Source organism: Phoxinus phoxinus (genome assembly GCF_949152265.1).
Source record: "Phoxinus phoxinus genome assembly, chromosome: 3".
NCBI classification, from domain to species: domain Eukaryota; kingdom Metazoa; phylum Chordata; class Actinopteri; order Cypriniformes; family Leuciscidae; genus Phoxinus; species Phoxinus phoxinus.
Window position 1 is genome coordinate 8,889,177 of NC_136878.1, and position 26,750 is coordinate 8,915,926.

Here is a 26,750-nt window from a genome sequence, read left to right on the forward strand (position 1 = left end):
CCTAAGCTTCTTCAACAACTTGTTGATATGTATGTCAAACGCCAATCTTTCATCCAACCATATGCTTAAATATTTATAGGAACTTACTCTTTCTAATGGTTGACCTTTTGAGTTTGTAATTATCTCATCAGTTAATTTAGAGCGACCTCGGCCAAAAATAATATATTTTGTCTTTTTCGAATTTAAAACCAATTTTAACTTTAGCAGTGATTGTTGCAGTATATGAAAAGCATCCTGGAGTTGCTTCATTGCTTGGTTTAAAGATAATGCAGTAGAATAAATTATTGTATCATCTGCATACAGGTGTAGTTTAGCAGAGTCTATTCCATGACCTAAGTCGTTAATATAAATAGAGAATAATAGAGGGGCTAAAATAGATCCTTGAGGAACCCCAATATTTACGTGAAGAAATGGGGAATTGTAATTTTCCACGGAAACACACTGTGTACGATCTAAAAGATAATTTTCAAACCAATTCAATGCTGCTTCACTGAGGCCTATAGACGCGAGTTTCTGTAACAATATTTTATGATCGACGGAATCGAAAGCCTTTGAGAGATCAACAAATAAAGCAGCACATGACTTTTTGCTGTCCAACGATGTTATAATATCGTTTGACACTGACATGGCTGCAGTAATGCAGCTATGTCCGGATCTAAAACCTGACTGATAATCATGAAGAATGTTATTATCAGATAGGTATTGTTTCAACTGATCATTTATTAATGATTCGAATATCTTTGCTAAAACTGGCAATCTAGATATGGGGCGGTAATTATTTGGATCTTCAGGATCTCCGCCCTTTAATAAAGGAGTGACCATTGCAGTTTTCCACGTTTTGGGTATAATGTTAGAGACAAGGCTTCAATTAAATATATTCGCTATAGGCTCTGCTACAAGATCAGCTGCCAATTTTAATAAATAGGGCTCAATTTTATCTATTCCTGCCTTTTTTTTAATATCTAATTTTAATAGATATTAAAAATTTCCATCTATCCTCCATCAACAGATAGCATCTCCCCAAATTCAAGCCATTGGTTCTGATGCACAAACAAACTGAGTAATGTCGCTGCATATTAAGCTGAGAGAGTATTTTAACATCAAACATCAAAATTCACCATTGTAACCTTTAACTAAGTTATTTTGGTTATTGTATTATCTTAAATGCATCTGCACACACATGCATTTTTTCAGGGCATGCATGATGGTTCAGCACAGAGCAGTTTAAAAAACAGACAAGGATCTGCAAGCATTTATTTTAGCTGTATCAGTTTCCAGCCTCCTGATGTTGATCAAGTCTGGATAGTTGAAGCTGACTCTCTTAAGGATCAGTTGAGTATGTTTAGCCTGCTTTGTGAAGAATCCTGCATGTTTAGTGTATTAAACTTAAACTTAATGTTTAAAATTTAGCATTTTGAATTACAAGGACATCGCCATGTCCTCATAATATAGGGGCTTGGCCAGGAGGATCCTGAATACACACCACAATATAAGGACTTTGGGTCCTCATTATGTAGGTCAAACTAGTGTACATGCACACAGACACGCACACACACACACGCACACACGCGCGCGCACACACACACACACACACACACACACACACACACACACACCTCTTGACATTTAAAAATGCAAAACAGGATACATGGTCTGCTGAGGTGTCATTTTTTGAAAGTTAAAAACGTGTTTGTATACCAGATTAATTTGAAGAGGCTATTATCTACAGTAGTTCAGTCATGAAAGTTTATAGGGTGCAGTCTGATTTTACATGCAATCTGTAAGCAATCACATGACTGCATAGCACAAGCTGACTGGCCTCTATTGATCCTGCAGCCAATGAGATTGCTTGCTCAATGTTAAAATGTCATTTGTGACCCGTGCTGGCAAAATTAGTCACAATGAGTACATTTGTCTGAATCACCAGTTGTCAAGAAGCAAGCAGAAAAAATGCTGGGGCGTTTTCATCTATTAATTAAAAAAAAGGAAAGATTTAGGAAGGTACACCTCTCAGAAAACGTAGAAATAAAGATAATTTTAGATGTTTAATTGCTATTTGGAGCATTAGTATAGATATCCGAGGGCTTAATGAACTAATTTATTGTGAAAACCTCAAATTCAACAAAAATGTACACATTTCACTTGCTTTGCCTGTAGCTCGTAAATAGCCCGTGCACATTCCGACTCATTTTACCAGCATAGGTCACATTTAAATATCAGAGTTCCTCCGAAACCCTCCACCTTCTCCAGCTCCACCTGCCTAGATCTGCTATGGTCTATTTATGCAGTAGTAACATATATTACAAGCTCACAACAGCGTGTCTGTGAATCTGTTAGCAGTGGTAAGTACATACTTGCTCTGCAGCAGCAGCAGAATCTAGGTGCAGATCTTGATGCATTTGGTCACCAAGACATTATACCAAATACCAAATGTCACCAAATACATTAACATTGCCATATTCAATAACATGCCAAAATTATTTTGAGAGTTGTCTCGTTTGAACTATTAGAAACATGCAGTGCTTACTATTGATTATTGTTGACAAAATAAGTTTTAATTTTGTTATATGATTTAAAGCAAGCAAACATACATACATATAATATATATTTTTAAGTTACAGAATTAAAAAAAATTGCATAGCAGGAAAGACCCAGTTATCAATCAAAAACATCAAAACAATGAAAAAGGTAAGAATTTAACTGTTTTTGGAAATGAAAACGTTTTGCACAGCTAAGAATAGATATACAACAAAAACAATTAAAAGTAAAGATGAATAAATGGTTGTTAAGAATCAATTTAGTAAAATGAATCATGCCTAGTAAGTCCTAGTGCGTGCTACTAAGATGGTGGTATATTTAGCTAGAAAATCCTTTTTAGGTCACTCGCTGGACTTTGGAATGTTTGGTTGGGTGAATAGACAGGGAAAAAAACAGACCTAATGATGTTACGTAAACTAAGCTTAAACTATAGCTTGTGCGTGTGTTTTTTCTCTCTCCAGGAAATGGTCATGTGGTGAGAGACAACAGTGCATCAGCTAATTAAAATTGTTTACAGCCATCATTTTTAACATCCTGTTTTCTCAAAAGTGAACTTCCCTCACCGTTAACTAATAGTGGCATCTGTAGAACACAACCAGTCTGTACCAGAGTGAATTTCAATGTGCCCGTCATTTCAGAAGTGCGATGAAATGAAAAACAAGCGGCTTCCTGCCTTTCGCATTACCTTTAAACGCTCACAAAACCATTTCCCCTCACAAGCACACATTTACATATACATACACACAAATACCACATCACGTGAGCAGCCTAATAGGCGGGTCTGAACTATAATTACAGCTGTGATGTCATCTGCCACTCACTGTTGCCGCAAAATCTAGGTCACTGTTAACCCTTTCCCGTCACGCCAGGGGATTCCACACACCTCGAAATGAACCATTACTACAGATTTTCCATGAGCTCTTTTATGTGGTACTGCCTCCCATGCAACTTTCGGAGCTTATTAAACTAATGTAAACTGGGGTGATGGTGTACATTTACCCCACAGATCAAACGCTTACAGTAGAATGGCGTCAGCTTTTATAGTCAATTTCAGAGCACTTTCATGTTATGGTTATCCCCATAACTACAGAACATTACGTCAATCAGAAGCCAAGCCAAAGGAAAGAAACACTACACAGAAATGACACCTCTTCAAACTGCCTCGAATTTCTAGGTATATTTGAGTAATTGTATAACCACTGATAGTCACCGCATGCTAAGTGTCGCATCGTAGCAAAATTCCTAACAAAGCTTGACAATGCCAATCTACAGTCATCCAAATTCAAATTATTTTGAGAGCAAATAAGCATGTGATGCAAGCCATCTTCTCACGGCAAACTGACAATTTGTGGCCGAGCGACAACAGTGCACGACAGATCAAGGGCATGTTGGCCAACTGGTAAGCGGCAAAAATTTTTGACTACTTTTAGGCAAGCAAGATTTAGCTGTACTTTAACAGAACGTGTCTGTGTTAGGTTATTTAATTCTTTGTGAGTGTGTGAAGGTGTACAGGATTCAGCGGCGATGCACAAAAATAGCCAGTTGGAAATTAACTGGCATGGATTATAAGTTCTGGATTCAAGAATAGTGAATCCTGGCCGAAGCTATAGCTAAACCTGCCATGGTGTAGTCAGAACGCCGCTGCTGTCGAGACTGTCTGCTTGATTTTGCAGCAGTTGCACCAATCACGATTACTCCTACGTGTAATTCAGCATATTTGTTGCGAATAAATCGCCACTAAAGCTCTCAAGGCTCGTTGAGTCTCTCTACCTCTGACGCGACATGTTACTCAAGTCCATAAACACTCCGCCACGTGCTCGCTCACATGGACACACAAATACCAGCACCGTCACCGCGCATGCGTGCACGTATGTGACCCACTAACTTCTACTCCCTTCACCTCAGATGACTGGAAACTTTGGCAGTCCCGCCTGCCACTCTTTTCTCTGTTCCCAGGCTTGACACAGAGCGCAGAGAAAAAGGAAGACAGACAGACTGACAGACTGAGCGAGAAAGAGAAAGTGAGAGAGAGAGAGAGAGAGAGAGAGAGAGAGAGAGAGAGAGAGAGAGAGAGAGAGAGAGAGAGAGAGGCCACCTCCTCCTCCTCTTCTCTTAGCCAGGCGAAGCTCACGCCTACGTCTCTTCCAATAAGCGCAGAGCCCGGGTCTCTTTAAACCGGGGCCTAGTCCACGAGATTGTCCGCTCACCCCATTCTGGCTAGAGAAGACACACTACAGTACACCGCTGCGAAATGGACCTGGCATAGTACTAGGATCTGAAACGGAGGCCACAAACACTGAGTCACACCTGCAGCACACAGGTGGATGCCTGAACGCAGCTGTCACTTCAACCCCAAGCAGTCACACTGCATCTGGGCACGCATTGAGCCTGTTGAGTCACGCAAAAAGCACAAATCATCAACTGCAGCTCAAAACATTGTACCGTTTCTCATTCATACCCATACTCTGAAGAAAACCTCAGGGAACTAAAGGACTATCAAATATAGTTGACATGTGCTGTAACAAGATACATACAGAGAGACAGCTGGCCAAAGGTTATTTAGCTCACCTCTTTAGCCAGGTTTGGGATTATGGACTGGGTTTTTACGTCTTCAAAATATTCCACCTTCCAGGACAACCATGTAAAAAGAAAGAGAGAGAGAGAAAAAGATTGAGATCAATCAATAACCATCAATGACAATTAGTCATAGTTATAATCATAATTATCCAAACCTTCATAACCCATGATACTTATTGAAAAAATAATAATAATAATTTAGCAGAAAGAGTCAGAAAGGTTTTTACTTATGACATGGCTCATTTACATGCATAAACAGAACATGTTAAATAAATTATCAAATTATGTCCTTTACATTTACACAACCCTGCCAATTATGATATAAAACAAACCTGAATGACATAAAAAGGCATTTAACTGTGAGCTAGTTGTTTCTGACCCCAGCTTTTCTATAAACCAGTGCTGTTCAGAAGTCCCCCCCCCCCATCTGCCATTACTGTCCGTCATTTTTTCCCTGTGCTAATAAATATTTACCTACTCAGCCTCGCTGCCTTTGCGTGTTGCTCTTCGGTGGCGAGAGGTATCCCCCATCAGAAGACCCGAAGCATTCTCTCTGCGTCCCCCCACCTCTCGCTCGCTCGCTCTCTTTCTGTCTGTCTTTCTTTATCTTTCTTTTCTTCTCCCTCTCTCTTCTGGTCTCTGTCCATTCAGGAAGCCATCTTGTGTTCTTAATCCTGTTTTACATTAGCTCTCGTACGCTCTTTCGTTCTCGCCCTCCCTGCCTGCCTCTCTCTCTCTCTCTCACTTCCTCCAATTCATGGCTCGACCACATATACACAGAAGAGCATTTTTTTTTTAAAAGGCAGTATGATCGCTATCAGTGCTGCACTATAGCCTCCTCCCTCTCTTTCTTTTTCCTCTACCCCCCTTCCCCCCTCTCCAAACGAAAAAGCGAACAGAATACGTGATGTGAATACTCCCCCCGCCTCCTTTCCGACCAACACACACACTCAACAAACGCACGCAAGGCGGCGTCACGCCACCGATAGCTCACAAAGAGCGGCCGTCGGCCAATCGGAGGCGAGCATGAGCACTGCTGCTAGGGTGAAACAGACAAGAGGAGAGAGAGAATGAGCGAGAGACATAGAGAGAGAGAGTGCGAGGGCGGGATGTGCTGGATAAAGAAGAGAAGAGAAGAGGGCGCGTGCTGTGAACAATGCATGTGCATGTGCGTCTGTGCGTTTCAGACTGGGGGGAAGGGTTTCTCTCTCTTGCGCTGTGGCTGTCAATTATCTAACCCGGCTTGCCTTCCTTAAACAATGGCTCTGGAATGTGGTATCACTGAAGACCATCTGTGTCTCGGCTGCCTGCAACAACTGGACTGGACTGCACACGTGCATCTGCACGCCGTGTCTTTGGTACCATGACGCAGACGAACAATGTCACTGACAGAAAAACACACACATATCCGACCCTCTTGATCCAGCCAGTGACATACGATCAGCTGCCAACAGTTGTTTGAAAAAACACAAAGGAAACATACAAATTCTAGTTTTCTTCCATTACGCCAACCAAAAAATTAGAACATTGTGAAAACCATATGAGAACGTAACACCATTTTACATTCGTCTGATCTTACATTGCATCGCAAATGCTAGTCAAATCGCAGCTGTTTTAAACGCTCAGGAATGACAGACTGTGCAAAGCATGTGTGCATGCTTAAAATAGCACTATAAATGCTCCAATTTCAATCTTTCAAAGTCTATAAACCATACACAGTAGACTACAACCTCTGCTGGCCAGACCTACAAAAGACTGCTAGATGGAAATGCGCGAGTTGGGTTATTTCGAGTGCAACAAAACTGACGACGAAAGGTTAGTAGCGTACGTGCTTCCATTAATTAACCAGAAAACAGCAACTGCGAATCACAAAATCAGAAATGTGAAAATTAAAGAGATCAAAATTTAATTTGCTTTAATTTGACTTCATAATCCTCAGGATTTGCCTGTATTTTCCTTAAGCAGAGACATGTGGAGGACGAGAGTGGAGGGAAGCGTGCGCTCAGGCTTCGAAGAACCAGCGGACGATTGGTGACGCAGCAGTTGTGATGAGAGTGGATTACGCAGCGTGGGAGTTCCAGTAACACCGTGTTCGTGCATGTGTGCATCTGCGTGAAGGCTTGCAGTAACCACGAGACTAGGGAAGGTTGCGCTGTGGCACCAAATTTCTGTTTAACTTTTTTCTTTACGCTTCCAAGCATCATAAGAAACAATGTGAATGTCATTCTGAGCTTTTGCCCAATGGAATCGTCAAAAGCATGTTCTACTGACGGAGAGAGTTGTGGTGCAAATGCATTCAGAACGACTGCCGTCTTCCTGATGTTATCTCATCTGTTTGCTTTGATACTGGCTGAATCACCTGGTTTGTTATGAGAGCCAAAGTGCCTAAGTGGTCATTAATCTCCTTCCTAGCACTCTCATAACAGGCCAGGTGATTCAGGCTGTATCAAAGCAAATCCCCTTTAGGCTGTCTGAAAATTGTCATAATCCTACCTGTGACCCCCCCAACCCACTTTTACGCACACGCTTACGTAAAGTTCTCGTGGTTAGACTGCAGAAACATCATTAGGGCTTCATTGTCAATGAATTGCAAAGGTGTGCGAGCCTGCGTGAGTTTAAATGAGGGTTGAGACATCGTTGTAATAACAGAAGGATTAACAATCCTAATTAACTCCCTCCTCCCACTTTTGTCAAACAATGGCACCGCAAATTCAACTAATCCACATTGAGTTTCTAAGACCCTGCTCCAATACACACACACACACACACACACACACACACACACACACACACACACACACACACACACACACACACACACACACACACACACACACACACACACACACACACACACACACACACACACACACACACACACACACACACACTTCGGGCCTAGTACTGTACATAAATGGAAAATTTTAACTGCGTTACCGTTACGTTATTAAATAAAATCTCCTCAAATCTGCCAAGAACTTGTCTAGGTCATATTTCACCCCAAACTAAAAAAAAAAATAGAATAAAATAACATGTAAAAATATGATGCATATATTAAATAAATAAATAAATACTTATATTTACATATAGATATGTAGATTTATTTAAGTACTTGTACATCATGGTAGTATTTGTTTTACTTTCATTTATTACAGTAATTCACTTCTCTTTTACCGTAATACCTTCAAAACACTTTTTTTCCCCCTGGGTCTCATTACAGTAATGAGAGGGCAATAACAATCATCACTGGGAATAAGAAATAAATAAAAACAAAAAATTACTAAATGATTACCCAGTTATTGTAGTATTCGAAGTTTGAATGTTAACCCTAATACATGAGCTATCCAAATAAAAATGGGTTCTGTTTGTATTTAATTTACGGACAAAAAATGAATAAATTAGAAACCCTCAAGTGGTAAAAACTATACAGCGGTATAGTCGTTGCATGCAAGCTAATGTCGAGGAGGCTATCATTTGTCCACAATATTTAAAAAAGCTTTAGAATAAACCAAAAATCTCATGCAAGCCAAGAGTAGCATTGCTGTTCCGGAAGAGACATGACCAAATGACAGAGAGAAAAATAATAATGCAAAAACTGCACTACTTTTAATGCATGTGATTTAATAATGCATTCTTTTTAAGATTAATTCTCCACAAAGTATCTCAGTTTCTAGTCTTACATGACTGATGCAGCAGCCCTGTTGACAATCTCTATATACTGTAGCACTGACTGATCCATACTGCAGTGAATGGATCAATAAATGGGCAGTGATAGTCATTTGTGAAGAGCCCTCTTTAGTTTGCATTATTTCACTTTGCCATTCATTTTCAAATGCACCTTTTCACATCTATATCCAATATAATGTAGATTTAGTTCTAACTGCTTAATGTTGCTCATCTTCCAAACACACAGAAAGCTAACAGCTACAGTAATTATTCTCGTTCAGTGACTGGTTGGGGTTTATTAGCATTATTGAGTGCTGCTACCTGTCATGCATGCTGGGTCTACATTCATTCTGACTCAGTGCAAAGCTCTGATTGGTGGAACCGGCTATAATGTGATTTGGTTGCCAGGCAATAGTTAAGTCAGCTGGAGGTATAGTGCAGAGGTCAGCTCAATGAAACATGGCCAATTTGGACACTGTAGCACAGCAAGGATAGCTGTTCAAGATAATATCATATCTTTCCACTTTCAATCTCAAATTCAACAAGGCATGTGTTCAGAGGTGCTTAGGTTTTGTGTACACATGCCAAGCGAAAATGCTTTGTGAATTTGGATTTGGATTAGTTTACATTTATGCTACTGGGTTTCTCAGAATTCAGTGATTTATTAATGAATGTTTTGCTGCACATGTGAGATTTCAATGGGCAGATTTTAGAGCCGGTCTCTTTCATGTGCTCAGTGAAGTGATGAGGAGGGAAAGAGGGTGGGAGCGGCGAGGGGGGGATGGGTGACCCTGACAAACACACAGACAGACATTTAAATCTAATCCACCTCATCCTTTGTCTGATCTTAGCTATTAAACAAAAACAGCAAACTGGTCTTTCAAAAATGTCTTTGACTGCTAAAAAGCAACAAAAAAACAACAACTAATGTTATCAGAAATATATCTATTAATAGTTGTATACACTGCTACTTAGAGTTTGAGATAACAATAGGTTATAAGGTTCATTGATAAAATGCTTTGTGAGTACAACAGTAATAGAAATAGGTATACAAGTGTATACAAGTTAAACATTCCCATTTTGTAAGAAACTACTTCCCTTTCCTGCTTCCAGCATGACTTCTAAGTATAAGGACTGTATGTGAAATCAACAGCTTTGTGTCTAACATTTTACATTTACAATTATGCATTTGTTAGACTGTCTGAATACTCTTAGTCACTTTGAATTAAACTGAGTATATTGTTCAATAGTTTGGGATCAGTAAGATTTAAAAAAGAAAGAAATGATTGCTTTTTATTCAGCAGGATTAAACGTGAAAGTAAAGACATAACAATGTTACAAAATATTTCCACTTCAAATAAATGCTGTTCCTTTTAACTTTCTATTAAAAAAAAGTTCCCACTAAAATATTAAGAAGCACAAAGGTTTTCGACATTGATAATAATAAGAAATGTGTCTTGAGCACCAAATCATCATATTAGAATGATTTCTGAAGGATCATGTGACAATGAAGACTGGAATAATGATGCTGTAAATCCAGACTTGCCATCACAGGAATAAATCACACTTTAATATATATTAAAATAGAAAAAGTTGTTTTAATTTGTAATAATGTTTTTTTTATATTACTGATTTTACTGTATTTTTAATCAAATAAATGCAGCCATGGTGAGCATAAGAGACTTCTTTCAAAAACATTTAAAAATTCTTCCCGACCCCAAACTTTTGAACGGTGGTGTATGTGTACATACAAACAAACTCAACCAACACAATGAAATTGAGGAATGCACTTTCAATTTAAAAGCTTGTAGAAAAACGTAGTGCTTTGTTGTGAACTGAAGCTAGACAGTCTCTGGAGTATCCATCTGTACATATCTACCGCCACTTTTTCTTGCTAAAATGTAACCAGAAGCATTCCATGCCTTGAATTGTATGGTCATTGGTCAATAATTAGGGAAAACAGAGGGAGAGTGGGAAGGAGTGTAAGAGAGAGGGAGTATTGTGCTTTCCTGTTATAAAATCAAAGATCTAATTCTTTCTATTTCCCACACAAGCACACAAAGACATGGATACCTTTCCTTCAATTGTCCTCACTGTCCTTTGCACTTTCTGCCCTTTCTGTTTATCTGCATTTCTCCTTTACCTATCCACGGTTTGTCTATTTCTTTTGCTTCCTGAACTTCTCATCTCCTCTTTCTGGTTCTCTTTTTTTGTCTCTCGCTCTATCCCTCCCCCGTTCTCCTTCCTCTTCTATTTGGCCACAGGTCAGCCCCCACGACTCCAATGGTCAAAGGTCAAAGAGCAGAGTATATAAAGTAAGCGAAAGGAATTCTCTGCACTGAGACTCTAAACCTGCTCAAACGCATATACACACACACACACACACACACACAACTGGAACCCATGTGAGAGCGCTTACCCTCGAAAAATGATCCTAAACTTTTTAAGCTGCTGTTGAAAAAGGAAAAAATTAAGGTATGATAACTAAAAAAAGTAAATTAAGAAAGAAAATATATATCCATTAACAAAACAGATCAGTAGTGATTATTATTAATAGGAAACATTTCAAATACTATTGCTACTTTGCAGAATGCCATATATACACATTAAACTTCTGTGCAAAACTCACACAGTTTGTGCTTCGGACATGAATGACGCCTGAAATCGTGTGGCTTGGCGAGGAGAGCTGTGCTATTACTATTCAAGTAATATTAACTGAATACAACATTTTTGTCCTTGTAAACAATTAAAATGGGCATTAAAAACATACTTAAGATTAACTCTATTAAGTATCACGGTAACACTTTACAATAAGGGTTCATTTGTTAACATTAGTTAATGTATTAACAAACATGAACTAATAATGAGCAATATATTTGTTATATTATTTATTAATCTTTGTTAATGTTAATTAATAAAAATCCAGCAGTTCATTGTTTTTTAATGTTAGTTCAGACTCAGAGTGCATAAAAATTGTTAACAAATACAACATTTGATTTCCATAATGTATTAGTTCAAATTAACATTAACTAGAATTAATAAATGCTGTAGAAGTATTGTTCACTTCATACTTAGTTAATGTTAACTGAAAGTGGACAAGCTCGGACAAGCGACCAAATCGCATCTGAATACCAGGTGAAAACAGGGCCATAGTGACCTGGCCACTATTCTGGAAGAGAAAAGGCTCAAAATCCCTCTGTCCACTGTAAGGAGTTGTATCTGTCATCCCAAGACGAATTTGATGCTGAATTGGCCACAAAAGGAGGCCCATCATACTAATAAATGATTGTAGTCTAAAACCAGGTTTTTCAGTTTCAATGTCCAACCCCTCTGCTAAAAAATTTAGAATATTTGGACTATGCCAGAAAGCATCTACCGAGCAACCACTCAGAATACCCTAGCAAGTACCAAAAATAGCAATATGCTAAAAAAAAAACATTCAGAACACAGATTCAACTGCAAAGCAACACCCTGGCCACCATACACGACACCCTAACATGATGACAAATACATGTGCATGGATAAACACACATCAAAATCAAAGTGCAAATCTTGTTCAATTTGAATTTGGTAAAGATTCTATAATGCCAAATACACTGAGGAAAAGTGAATTCTTGTTTGTCAGAGTAACAGACTTTTAGACAGCTGCTCTTTGGAAAAATAAAAGGTATGATTAGCCACTCTCATATGTGATACTTCGGGAAAAAGGACACACTACAGCAGCTGCCTCTTTTTTTTTTTTTTTAAACAAACAAAAAAACAAACAAAGAGAGGCTCATTTTGTTAAGCTGTTGAGAGGGAGCTTTGCAGTGAGCAGCTGAGCAATTCTTCAATGCTTTTCAGTCTCTGTGGGCTGATTTCCATACCTTAGCTAACCTCCCAAAGCGATGTGCAAACACAAACATGCTCCTTAACACACAAACAGCCAGCAGTTACAATACTGGAGTCAAACCATCTTAATGCCACTGATGCATAGTGTAACAAAGTACTAACTCCCATTAATCATGTCATCATAATCATATAATACGTATGTTAAGTATACATAATAATACATTTAAATATCATAATAATTAAAATATCAAATATATCAAGTGGAAATTAATGCACTATGAGTGTATTGTGCTGAAAGGACTACATTAATGCTCTAAATCTACATGAATGTTATTTATGTAACATGAGTTTTATATTAAAAAACTATTCTCATTTGAGACTCTTTAAGAAACTTGCCATATTGTCAGGTAGCCTAATTACAAGGCGAGAATGGAGGGATGAGGTAGACGAGTCAAGACAGGACGGGTAAGGAATGAGTCTAGGTGGACCAATAACAGTTAACAGACAGGAAGTGGTGCCTGTAGCCCTGCCTTTGAGTGTTAAATTCTCCAAACAACATTTGCAGATTACATAGATAGATATGTAACATGCTTCTATGTACAGGGGTGGACTTTGTGATTTGGGGACCCCAACCCTAAGCAATTCCAGGTATAATGCCCCAACACACCATCTATGCACCCTTTCACCTTTGTAACCCTCATTTGCAAACTATATGTCAAATCTTAATGTAATGTGATCTGTAAATGTATTTTCTCATTGTGAAATAAAATAATTAATAATGAATTCACAAATAAAAACTACCGGTAATTAACTACATTGTTCAACGCTGCAAAAACACATTGTAAATAGAAACCTTTGACGTTCCCCAGAACGGAAACACAAATGTCCTGGAGCATTTGCAATATCGGTTTCAGGCATATGCTATTATTACAGTTTCTCTAGCAGCCCGTAGAACCGAGTCTGATCTTGTCACTGTTTTACATTTTCATATTAATGAAGTAGTTGCTGTGTATGAATCTACGACCAGCACTGTTCACTGGGAAATGATCTGTGATTTGAACTGGCCCTCTCCTAACAAGCTCACAGCACTCTTTTGGCACATTGTCATTCTTGGCCACATTCTTTTATGTCTCTTCTTTTTTTCCTGATTCACTTGGGTAACTGCGTGTTTTTATTATTAATTTATTCCTGACAACTTTACCATTGACTTCGCTCTGCTGCTACCGTTTTACTCGCACTCGCTCTAGCTCTACTGAGTCTGGTTTAACTTTCTCTAAGTGTCGAATTGCTCGCTCACGTTCAGAACTAATGGAATGATCCCCAAGTAATCCACAATAAGGGGTCCCCGCATTCGCAAGATGCAATGTTAACATTAACAATTTTTTTGTATATTCAAGATATCACCATTAAAGTTCAATATTGTTTCTATATGCTTCTGGGTATTTGCTGGGGCCCTAAGTGGCTGCTTGCCTTACTTATTGGTTAAGCCCATCCCTGTTTATGTACAGAAACAGAAGTGTAATATGATTAGATCTTTTACCTCCCATGGGCTCTTCCTCCTCTTCAGCTCATCACACTTTCTCAGTTTGCAGATCTGGTGTCCGATCTTTCTGTTCAAGCAGTTGCTGCAGGAGCCGCAGTTCTCCTTCTGCATACAAGGCCCACATACGCCACATCTCTTCCTTTTCTTTTTTTGGGGTACCAGATGCTCCATCAGTTCCTGGTCCTCCACCAAGGTGAACATGCCTGCTTGCTCATGCTCAGACCTGATGTAGTCAGCTGCAGGAGAAACCACCCTCGTGCTCCGGGCCCCGAGGAACACTTTAGGGTCCTCCTCGTCCACAGAGAATTCATATATGTCCTGGACGGGAGGGCCAGAGCCACCCTTCAGCTTGTGCATACTGAGGGTCCCACTCTCCTTAAGGACAAGAGAGTGGTAAAAGTGGCCGCTAACGGTTTCAAAATACAAGGTAAAATATAAGGTTCTTTACAACACAGCACAGACCAGTCCATAAAGTGTGTGTGCTGTGTTAGGACCACATGGAAGAATGTTTGCAAAAGGGGTTTAAAGGGTGGCGATGGGCACAAGAGGTAGTTCTGGGCATGACGTCATTCACCTGCAGGTGCAGGAATGTTAGTAATAAGGCCGCAGGTGATGGGGAGCATCTCTCTGTTACACAAACTTGATGTCATTTGGATGTAGACATAAAGCAGTTCAGTTCATTGCCACTTAAGGCGGTCTGGGGACTGTATGGAGAGAGAGAGAAACAATTATTGCATTAGTGGCATGACTGTAAATAATACAATATTGCCAAAGTTTGGGTTATATGTACAAAAAAATTAAATGAATATCAAAATAATAAGTAGATATTATAATCTATCTGTAATTTAGGCTAAAATAAGTTGGGAAATGGATATATTATCTATGTAATATAAAGTTTTTAATAAGATTCATGATAAAGGTCATATGTCAAAAGACATTGACAGTATCAGCCTGAAATTTCATGATTATTGTTCAGTCTCGTTCAATTATCTCCAATGGAGAAAATCCCAAACAAGACAAAGATACAGAATCACGATAGGTAGGCTACTACGTGTGAAATGTGAGAAAATGCTCGGTTAGAATGGCGAATCCCTGAGACAGCACAGCTCTCCACAGCTCTTTGTTTGTCCTCTATGAGTCTCAATGCAGGTCTTTCGCTCGACGCTCTTTGTTCAGCGCTTGGGGACCGTCAATAAACTCAAATATTTTAACAGTAACTACGGGTCACGCAGCGCACGTATTATTGAGCATTGTTGTTAAGGTATTGTATAGTTACACGTCAGTGAGGAATCGTTAACAGATTGATTTGATTCGCAATGGCGCGTTACTTACTTGATAAAGAATGTGTGGAAGGTAAAGGGTTTTAATGAGGAATTCCCTCTGTGCCTGGCTTAATGTTTCGACAGATATTTAACACACTGCAGAGTAGCCTAATTAGTAGCCTAGCTATATATATTATATATATATATATATATATATATAAACTGCTGCGGCAAGTCATCCAATCTTCTTCAAAATAAGTCGAGTATGACTTTCTTTTTAAAAAGCCTATTAAGAAGTTGTAGAGTCTATATACATTATTGGCAGTGTGAGCAAAATAGCCTATAGTTTTTTTTCCACGTTGCATTCGATGTTGTGGGTTAAATAAAGATTAGACCGATTCTTTTATTTAATACAGCAGAATTTTTCAGAGTTTTCACGCGCTCTTAAACTTTGTAACAATATTCCCACTTTTATCTGATACAAATTAAAAGACATAGCCTACAACGCACATGAACTGTGTAAAGGGGTGTAGACATATTGAAAACATAGGAAAACAGCAAATAAAACTGGAACAAACACACGACCATTCTAAAAGCATAACAGAAAATATGTGCGCCCGTATTCATGACTACTATCATCCTACCTTGTGCAATTTTTTTGTGAATCCAGCACTGGAAAGCGTTACAAGCCTCCCTTGACTGGTTAGTCAAGTATTTTTAGTTTGCAGATCTAAAACTTGATTAGAGATCATATCTATCGAATTAAAGAACTTGCTGGTTCGGATTATTTGTTTTAACGTCCATTAATTACTATATTGTAGGCCTACTTGAAATAATACTTACATGTGAAAATAGTTTTGTCTTGCTAATCCTTCGTATTTTTACACTTGCCTATAGGCTACTGTCACCTCACGATGGTAACAGTCATTTAACCCATGTAGGTAGCCTAATTTATAAATTTACTAAATAACGGTGTTACAACTCACCCCGTGTTACAAAATATTTAAGGGTTAATCTGCTAGTAGTGAGCGATCTTTTGAATGAAACTAAAGTAATGATATTCAAACTGAGAAGGCTACATAAGCACAGAGTTAGAGCAAAATAAACACATATGAACCCTAGTATGGCGAAATGAAAAGTAGGCTATAGCCTATCCTGCAATCGACAACTAAGGAATCCTGCCTAATCGTTAAATGGCCCAAATATAAAAACCAGCCAGTCAAGTGTGTCGCACGCGCTCTCTGAGACTTGAGCACGTGGCTCCTCACTCAGCCGGGCGCTTTAACTGGCGGCAAAAATGAAGAGTTCAAGAAACTGAGGTGTAATAAAAACCAGCGATGATCGCTTAAACTGTGAACACATAAACGCCTGTATTAGCTTTTCCTATTTATGTTGACAAACAAGTGTCAGTTTTCCTTGGAAGGGTGAGAGAAACGACACATCAGCAAGGCCCCCCCTTCTGCATAAAGAAAACAACACCCCGGGGTGCGTGTTGCAGCGTTGCCGGGTGCGATTTGTTACAAAGACACAAAAAGAGAATATTTCTGAGTGAACAGAATGTTACATTTATAACGCATTCAATACATTGTAACAAAGGCAGTTCAAACGTTTTCTGGCGTTGTCGTTACATTGATAGCTCTCATTTTCACCGCATAGGAATCGAAAAAGTTATCAGTAATCGATGTGTATTGCGCTAATCACCTCATTAGGGATTCAAAAACGAACACAGGAGAATACACATCTTTCACTTGTGTAAAACTGACGTTTTCTAACTTTTTCCCCTGAGAGGAAAAGTTTCCAAAATGTAAAGAAATAATATGCAGGAAGGACTTACCAAGCGATGGAAACGTGCTCGTGCGTCTTGTCAAACCCCATTTAGATTAAAAAGATGATTTACTTGCAAAAATAAAAACAATTGACATGCACATTCAACTCCACATGATTAGAATGACTAAAACGCAAGTAGTTTTTATCTTAAAATGCAGTGCAAATGAGGGAAAAGTTAATTTGCTGCACGGGTTAAAACAAATTCTAAACAGTCAGGACATGACATGGCGAATTTCACGATAAGAAAAAAGAGTTGCTATTTCATAATGGGACAGACCCTTTAAACTTTCCTCTAAGTCTCGTCCATCTACCCTAGGGAAGTTTTAGAGTTAACAGACGATGAGGAGGAGGAAGGAGAGGCGGCGAGAGATTGAAGTAAGTTGCGGAATGGAGTTCAGAGAGTCCCGTGGAACGATAGGGTTAAAATTACGTCACCGCGGTGACAATATGTCTAGATTTGAACAGAACTTTAAGAGAAGAAAAATTTTAAACGCTCTCTTCAAGACTCATTGGTATAACACGTTGCCAACATCATTACCACATGGTGACATTTAATCTCTAGATATTAACATAATACACATTTTAATCACAATATTTCTAAAATTTGCCTGGTTCAAGAGATGCACACTGCCAAACAGGGCGTTTTGTGTATGTTTTATTACATAGCACTGTAAACAGTTGTATCTATCTGAAAAACAGTAAGGAGGAAAGAAAACAACATCAATAGAATACTAAAAACAAAATTCATATCTTTCCTACTAAATTTAATTCAGTTTCCATAAGCAAACAAACCATGAATCATCATCATCATCATCAAATCTATAGAACTGCACTTTAAATGACTGGACAGATGCAAGTACTGTGCTAAGAGTCCATCATTTTTTTAATGCATGTCGCATTCTGGGAAAGACAAATGATACAATCAAGCATCAGATATAGCATTATTATGGATTGTTATGGTCAGTTATGCAATAAATAGTATAAGAAACAGTTTCCAAAAACATTCAAACAAAAGATTTATACTGTCAACATAGTACAGTAAACAAATAAAGATAAGCTTCAGTGGTAAACCATCAGAAATATGGTTTACTTTGCACACAATCATTGGGGACGGAAGCCAAAATCAGTCTGTAATGGTAATATAAGACCATTGTTCTGCAATGCAGAAATTAGTCACCTATTGCCTCACTTCTCAGAGGCACCGATCAATACATAACAGTGCAGTTCAATCTCATGAAGAAATGAGACTCAGAAATGTCAGGATGGAAATGTGTGAAGGACAGAATTATAAAACGGACAATAGGAAATAAATCAAAAAAAGGTATGAACACAGGAGATTGGTGGAGGTTTAAGAGCAAATGTTATCCAAACAAGCTGTAAATAAAATGGATGAAACATTCTTAAATAAGAAAATGAGGCTCAGAAATGTAGTTACTGTCCCTTTAACATGGGTGGACCTGTAATAGCACATTGATAGTGTTAATAACAACATTGCCTCTTTGGGAGTCACACGCTTCCATTAATGGCTGACAGACTTATCATACATTTTCCTGAAAAAATCCTGAAATGCATTCCAAAGGACATGTATTTACTCAAACCTGTTCCCTCTCTCTTTTCTTCGTCCCCATTTTGCCATAAACCCATTGTTTTAATTATGGAATGGAAGCAGAACGAGGTCCTCTAGGTTCGGACCTGGAATTTGCCAGCCTTGGTCATGTATTTGATGCCTTTGAAAGGTTTGTACTTCTCGCCGTACATGTCCAACCTATTTACTTTCAGACCTGTCGGGTGAGAAAGTGGAAAGCAAACATGTCAGTTGCGAAGCACGTATGTATGTGGCACGATAGAGTCTTTGGGGAAAGGTTGCGAATGCTAAAAGAACTGAATCAATGATCAGTCAATGCGCTTGAAACCCTGTCTTACAGTGCCATGTTACAGGTGCAGCTGTTCCAACCATCTGTTTCAGAATCAAAACAGCGCCACCTCCTGGCCAGATAATGCAATTGTCTCACTTGCACATTCATATGCAGAATAGCACTTTATTACATACTTTATTACATCCCCTGTGGGAGATTAAAAAATAAATAATTCTGACTGAAGGTCAACTGTGAACATTTCTCTGTTCAAATTTATTTTACCAAAACAAAATCTCAGAGGTACAACAAACCAATTTGATATTTTAATGGACTAATTAATATATATATTTAATGCAATACATTTTATATCCCCAGAGGCAAATTTTACTATGCATAGTAAAATAATACAATAAACATCCACAATGTGAACTGAATCCACAAAATGTGAACTAAAAGCCTTGTGTAACCCATAACGGTTTAAATGCAATTAGTGGGCTAAAATGGTTTCAAAAATGTATAAAACACACAACTTTTTGTTACTTTTCTATGAACAATCTTGGTGTTGTGTTGGGTCAACACTTGATGTCCTATATCAATTCTGAAGCAAAATCAGTTAAGAAATCAATGATCTACGGTACCTGAAATGGCCAGCTGCTGAATCTTGAACTGGATGTTGATTGTTGGGTTTTCATCAGGTTTGAAAGCTCCAGCCTGGAGACTCACAGATCCTTTTAGACTGGGTAGTTTCTGGGGGTTTATCTTACCCACATCCCATGACAAAAGCTGCAAATAACAACAATTCATCGCAAAAATTAACTAACTTCTGCCAGTTAAAAATCCACATGAAACTTTATAACAAGACTGATGCACATAATGACAGCATTATATTACATTATATTTATTATTTTATGAGCCCATATCTGGTAAATCATGACCTGCTATTAAAATGTCAGTATTTATATGTTGTCACCATTAAACTAATTAATATCTGTTGATCAGGGAGCACTTCTTAGCCTTTGCACGTGAAAAATACAATGCACACTTGACATACCTAACTGATTTTTACAAGGAAAAACAGTTTAAAAATAAAAAGTTCAATCAAGTTTGCTCTTAGTTAACTCAAAATGAGCATCAGCAGCACCTAAAGAACAACGAACACAGAAACAAATGCTTGTTTACCTTGGTGACAGGGTCAAAAGTGTAAGTGCCCTGTGAGGCGTTGAGGTTGGCGTTGAGGACGCCGCGGGGCAGCTGACTGCTCACCAGGACCGATTCCACCGCCTTGCCCATGGTCTGCTTTGGGCCGAGGGTGAGCTCAAAGCGACCTTGAGAACTGCCCTCTCTGAAGCTGATGTTATGCTTTACATACACTGGGATGGCCACCAGGCTGAAGAATAAAGCAATGAAGTATTCAAATCACAGATATAACTGTATACTAAACTGCAAAATAAACACATGCTCAGAAATGTTATATAATGTGATATATAATAATATAATAATTTTATTAATATAGTATTAATATTAGTAATAATATATATTATAATAGAAATATATTTGATAATATTTTACTGAATTTTTGATCAAATGGATGCAGCCTTGGTGAGCATAAGAAACTTTTTCCAAAAACATTTAAAAAAAAGTTACCAACAACAGAATTGAATGACTGGTATTAGTAAGGGATTCTTGAGATTGTCCTACTGCTCTTCAAAAAAGGGGCTTTTGCACCAGGTAGTTATAAGAACTACCACCAGGGAGGTCCCCTGAGAACGAAATGTTCCCCTAGGGCCATTTTCCCGGTTGCATTCGCAAAGTAAGCTGGCCGACATTGACGTCATTTAAGCATGGTGTTCAACAACTGGAGGATGGCGTGATCGGCACTGTGTTTTTGTTGTGTGTTGTGTGTTTCGTGATAGTGGAGATGGAATGTAGTCGTATCATTTTTGTGATTGAAAAAGCAAAAAAGAGGGCTAAGAAACTAAATCTCCTACAAGTTGCTGTTCTACATTTCATCGAGGCAGACTAAGGCGACAGGTAAATGCTAGCCATCACTGTTTTAATTCCTGTATATGTAACCTTTGCGTTTACATGGCTTTTTAAAAATGGTTGGTGACGATGCTTTGTATGGCATGCATTCGGCCAATCAACGTACACTTATGTCACTGATAGTTCCTGTTGTGATGGGTTAGACACTACTCTGACGTAGGAGATCATTTAGTTCCCCCAAAAGGCGTTCCTATAACTAAAATCATTCACAGTTCCTGCAGAGCGAACACCACAAAAAGCAGGTACTTCCACTAGTTATAAGAACTATGAAAACGTTCCTCTGGTGTGAAAGCCCCTAAAGTGAATATCTGAAAGGGATTTTTGTTTGGTCATTTCCCCACTGTGAGTTACTAATCCTGCCGTTAAAGCTAATCATATGTTGGGATGTTCTCACTTCTGAGAGCTGACGTGGTACGAGAGGAGGCGGAAGTTTCCGTCTGGTGGGATGAAGGAAAGAATTCGCTCGGCTTCCCAACGCTTGAACCGCACACAGGGGTGGAAGCTGACATCATCCAGGAGTCGAGGGTTCTACAGAATGAAAGATGCCGAATGCAAAAGAAAAAAGAAAAGGAATAAGGTATTTGGGTTAGAGTTAGTATTAGAGGTCATCTTTAAGCATAGCAGACTCTTTGGATTTATATGAAATGGTAACAATTTACAATGAGATTAAATTTTTAGCATTAACTAAGGGTAATAAATGTTGTAGTACTGTTTATTGTTAGTTTCAACATTTACTAATGGATTTTAAATTGAGTTTTAATTTTTACTATATCTGTTAACCTGGTTAATGAACTATGAACTAACATGAATGATCAAGGTACAACTGTCTTGCTCAAATATTAATACATGCTGTAAAGAAATGTATATTGCATAATGCATATAGTATAGTAGTTCATTAAAGCTAGCTAATACATCTTTGTTAACAAATGGGACTTGAAAACTGTTACAAAATGTACATATGTTTCTAGGTTATAGCTAAAGAAACTTGTAATATTTTAATGTTTAAATTATTTTCTGTAGAATTCGTTCTCTAGAACTTTTTTATATATATATTCATATTTATATACTGTATTTATTTCATATAGCACATTTCAGTTCAGCACTGTTTTACTTGGAGTGTTATGTTTTTTTTATATCCAGTATCCATGTTAAATACCAGTATATTCCAAGCATCCAGGTTGACTAATCGGTTTATCGACACGTACGGTCAAACCTAAATATCGGTAAAATCCACTATCGGTCGATATTATTTAATATATTGTGTTCGTCTGAAAGAAGAAAGTCATATACACTTAATATGACTTGAGGGTGAGTAAATTACCAGTATGGGATCATTTTCATTTTTGGGTAAACTATTATTTTTAAAAAATTGGTTGTTGAGGACTTCAAAAAATTCTGCAAACTTTTTTTGAAAAGATTTACCATAAATGACAAGGTGAGATCAGGCATTCCTGTAAGTTTCACACATGCGTCGACTACTCCCTGGATCTCTGCTGTGATAGTGGAACCTTTGAGGGAAAATATATTCATAAATTATTTACTGATTCATAGGTTAGTGATCAGAATGTCATCTGCGAAATTCGAGCCAAATAATAAGATCTACCTGATTTGTCAATGATAGCATCGATTTCTTCCACCACGTCAAAGTAAGCTTCGTTGTTGGTATATTTGACTCCTGTGCGCCGCCATGGTACCACTGACAGCTGACCTGTAGGAAGCTGCTCGCCAACATTAGTACTTCCTGTGCACAGATAACAAACGCAAGACATTATTATTATGGATTCACGAGCTGAGAGACATTTAACACACCACAAAATCACACAGAATACCTGTGATGGTGTTCACTACTGTGCGCAGGATGGTTGGAGGTTTAATAAGCTCTTTTAGGATGTTTGATTCGGTGGCCAGAGGGAAGCCATTATCCAACATCTCCTCCAGCAGCTCATAGACCACAACAACATTGTCTTTAATAGCTGCCTCTGTGCACACCCCAAAATAGTCCTAAAGGGGAAAATATAACATGTTAAATGAATGTTTTCAGAAGTAATGGTAGCACTTAAAAGGAATGCTTTATATTAAATTCAGTAATACGTTAATATATTTTATAAAACGGATCAGTAGTTCATGTAATGTACCACGGTAATCTAATCTTCCACATGTAATGTAAATGTAAATACCATGTTCTATGAATATCGTACTTATTCCGTATATTTTAAACGGATCTACTATGTTATCACCATCTGATACCATCACTGTACCATGGTAGCGCCACAGTACTTATTTTTTGTTTGAGGTGTTGGGCATGATTTCATAGTAATATGATAACATTTTGGACATGTACAAATTCAAATTTCAATTCAAATTTCTAAAGTTGGGATCAATAATATTAAATTTTTTAAAAGAAAGGAATAATTTTATTCAGCAAGGATACTTTAAAGGTGACAGTACAGACCTTTATAATGATACAAAAATCTATTTAAAAATAAACGCTGTTCTTCAGAAATTTCTATTCATCAAAATATCCTTACTGTTTCAGCAAAAATATTAAGCTGCTCAACTGTTTTTAACATTGATAATAATAAGAAATGTTTTTTGAGCAGCAAATCAGGGTTACACTTTATTTGAAGGTGTCTTTGTTACACTGTACATTTTAGTACTGAGTAATATCAAGTACATATAGGCTTACTATAGGTTTAAGGTTAGAGTTTAGTTTGGTTTGGTTTGGTTTAGAGTTGAATTTAAAAAAGTTGCAGCTGTTAAATAACATTTCAAAGTGTTTAAATGCATTTATTTACTTTTTTATGTGAGGCGGTACAACCAAATAGTTGCATGTATACTGTAGTTTTACCACCTGACATGGGAAGTGTACCAACCAACCCATACTTCAGCCGCTTATACCAGTATTTGAGAGAGATCTACAAACCTTTTCACTCTGCCACAAGGATCAGTTGGACTCCAATGGATGATGCATTATCATGTTAACCATTACCTTGTCAATTCATAACAAAATAGCCATGTTTGCAGTTGTGCCACCCTGACATTTGAGAAAATACAAATTGCTGGATGAATTTATTTTATTTTATAATTAAGACACCATTTTAAATAGTTTTCTTAGTTTGTTCATTTGTTCGGACAGTTGCACCACCTGACATTTTGTAGGTTTAAGATAACAATAATGCAAAAGCAGGACACAAAAATATGCACGTTATGACATATATCAAAGCAAAATGGTATTACAATCTGACACCATGGTAAATCAGAAGAATAAAATCACACAAACCTGAAATGTGTCCACCACACGATGGAGGAACTCGATGACAAACAGAGGAGGCACCTCGCTCTGTATGACGGCCACGAAGTAGATGCGATGTCGGAGCACGTTAATGAGGTAGTGGTGCGGGGTCGGGATCACCGGAGGCACGTTCTCCGGTTCCGTGGCCCGTTCCAGCGCCTCGAAAAAGTAATCGCAAACGGATCTGCTGACCACACTCTTCCAGTGCTTCTCCAGAAAGATATCCCCCGATGCGTTAACCAAGAAAAGACTGTGGATCATCGTGACAGCTGGAAAGACAAAACAAAAGATGTGAAACGCAAAATTACAAAATATTTTTATGACAGACATGATTATTAAATAATGCAGATCTGAAGCCTACATGGTCTCTTTAGTCGTTCAGGCAATAACAGAACAGTAAACCTGCCAGCATCTTCATGGGTAACTGATAGGCCTCTGAGCTCATATGTTATTCTACATCCCTATCTGGTTACCGGATAGAAGAATAGATTGTTTTAAAAGCTCGGATGAAGAGACAGGAACGAGTTGGTTTAGTTGTTAACATGATCACATCATCATCCCTGTATCTATGCGTTAATATTTTCTCCTCCCCTCCCTCTCTCGCATCACAGGACTGTCTTGTGACAAGCTACGGATTAAAAAGGTTCATTCATTCCACATTTTCACCAGCCGTTTCTTTTTCTTTGGGTGCAAATGCTCATATCGTATACATGAAATAATACTTACGATTTCTGGATTTTATTTCTGCCACTTCCCGTGATTTTTTTAAATAAAGCACAACCAGAAATGTCGCTTCCTTCTCTGTTATTTTTGAGACTACAAAATGTGTTGTTGACTGTCATTCGCTCTGACCAATGGTGAGCTACGTATAGCACGTGTGCCCGCCCACTCTAGTTTTAATTGGTAGATGACAATAATAACCAAAGTTCATTGGACAGGGGCAAATAAACGTCACCGCACAGCGTTTTTTTTTATTGGCTCAAGGTATCGTGCCCTCTAACAATGGGCAAAAAGGTAAAAATAATAATAAAAAAGGGCTGCCAACACCTCCATAGGACAATAAACTCTCTACATAATGCGTTTACTTAAGACATGCCTTCTTCGCACATAAACAAAATTATTAAACATATTTTGTCTCCACATAGATGCCTGTTAATCCTGTCACTATCTTTGTTTCTAACTTCTCTGTATTAGTACATATGCCCTTTTGAAAAATAGTCTTTTTCAAATAAGGAAACAAAAAATAGCATGTTATATTGGATTTCTGTCTATATATACAGATAATTTTCATATACAATAGGCTACAACTAATTTGTGTATTAATAGAATGTTTTATTCAAGCCTTTAAATTGTGTACCCATGATATGGGCCAACTCTGTAAAACATCTAAACTACACTGTCCAAAAACAAACATAAAAAATTAAAAATAAATAAACCCCCAATAGAAATAAAATGCATTTAAATGCTAGAAGTGATTTCTTTAGGTATGACGACATCCTATAGTCTAGTATAAAAGATGGACATACATTTTGAGATCTACTGAAGATTAACTTAAAACATATTGTTAAACTGTTATTAAAGACTTTAAGTGTGGTACATGATGACAAAGGTAATTAACTGTAAAATTAGATTTAATCTATATATATATATATATATATATACACACAAACACATACATTTATCAAATTTGAAAAATCAGCACAAAACCCTTCGTAATTGTATCATGTTAAAGAGCTAAATAATAAACTAAAACAGACAACCCTGTTTCTAAATGCAAAGATTTCCCAAGTCATTTTCTTTATTTAGAGGCAGACAGGAGCAATGCAATTTAACAAAAAGATTTGTCTGATAAAATGTTTAAAGTAGTTTAGTGTAAAAAGAATAAAAAGGAAAAGCTCAGAAACCTTATTTAGCTATTAGTTTCTTAATAAGAGATCAGTTTTTACTCATTTACAAGACTGCTGACTACATTAGGAACACTGTAAAGATTAGCCAGTTTTCAAAACCTGAACAAACTCAATCTGACCGAAGCACACACTGCTTTTGAAACGATAGAGTAGCATGACTTTTCATTAAAAGAAATGAATAATTTGCTCCTGAAAATTTTCAAGAAATACAATAACAAGTGAAATGGCTCAACATAATTTATTTTTGTTTCATGTTAAAATGTACAGAGTTCTTTGAAAGTACTTGCTAAGAAAAAAAGAAAAGAAAGAAACAAATAAATGGAAATACATACAAGGACAAAACAGAGAGGAGTGGAAGGTGGACGCTTCCCACCATCACAGAGCGCCCCAGCTTGGCTCTCTCTCTTT

At 37.7% G+C, this 26,750-nt stretch overlaps 2 protein-coding genes across 4 annotated transcripts in view; both read right to left on the bottom strand.

Annotated features, from left to right (window-relative positions):
• tet3 (tet methylcytosine dioxygenase 3) overlaps positions 1-17,591 on the bottom strand; it is a 42,922-nt gene extending 25,331 nt beyond the window's left edge. The window contains exons 1-3 of one of the 3 annotated variants that reach the window (XM_079608382.1): positions 17,252-17,591; positions 14,153-14,859; positions 5,107-5,163 (exon numbers count right to left, since the gene is read on the bottom strand). In XM_079608382.1, the coding sequence (XP_079464508.1) occupies positions 5,107-5,163; positions 14,153-14,512 (417 nt within the window). In that variant the 5' untranslated portion in view covers positions 14,513-14,859; positions 17,252-17,591. Of the gene's footprint in view, positions 1-5,106; positions 5,164-5,589; positions 5,978-14,152; positions 14,860-17,251 lie in introns of those variants that run through there. The other 2 variants (XM_079608384.1, XM_079608383.1) reach the window with 2 other exon arrangements.
• Positions 17,592-17,774: 183 nt separating this feature from the next.
• On the bottom strand, positions 17,775-25,305 carry ap3m2 (adaptor related protein complex 3 subunit mu 2). Its single transcript, XM_079608595.1, has 9 exons — positions 25,162-25,305; positions 24,424-24,704; positions 22,973-23,144; positions 22,747-22,884; positions 22,566-22,651; positions 21,538-21,671; positions 20,280-20,487; positions 19,739-19,883; positions 17,775-19,025 (listed from the first exon to the last, which is right to left on the bottom strand). The coding sequence occupies exons 2-9, from the start codon at positions 24,694-24,696 to the stop codon at positions 18,925-18,927; spliced, it is 1,257 nt and encodes a 418-aa protein (XP_079464721.1). The 5' UTR covers positions 24,697-24,704; positions 25,162-25,305; the 3' UTR covers positions 17,775-18,924.
• Between the last annotated feature and the right edge of the window lie 1,445 nt (positions 25,306-26,750).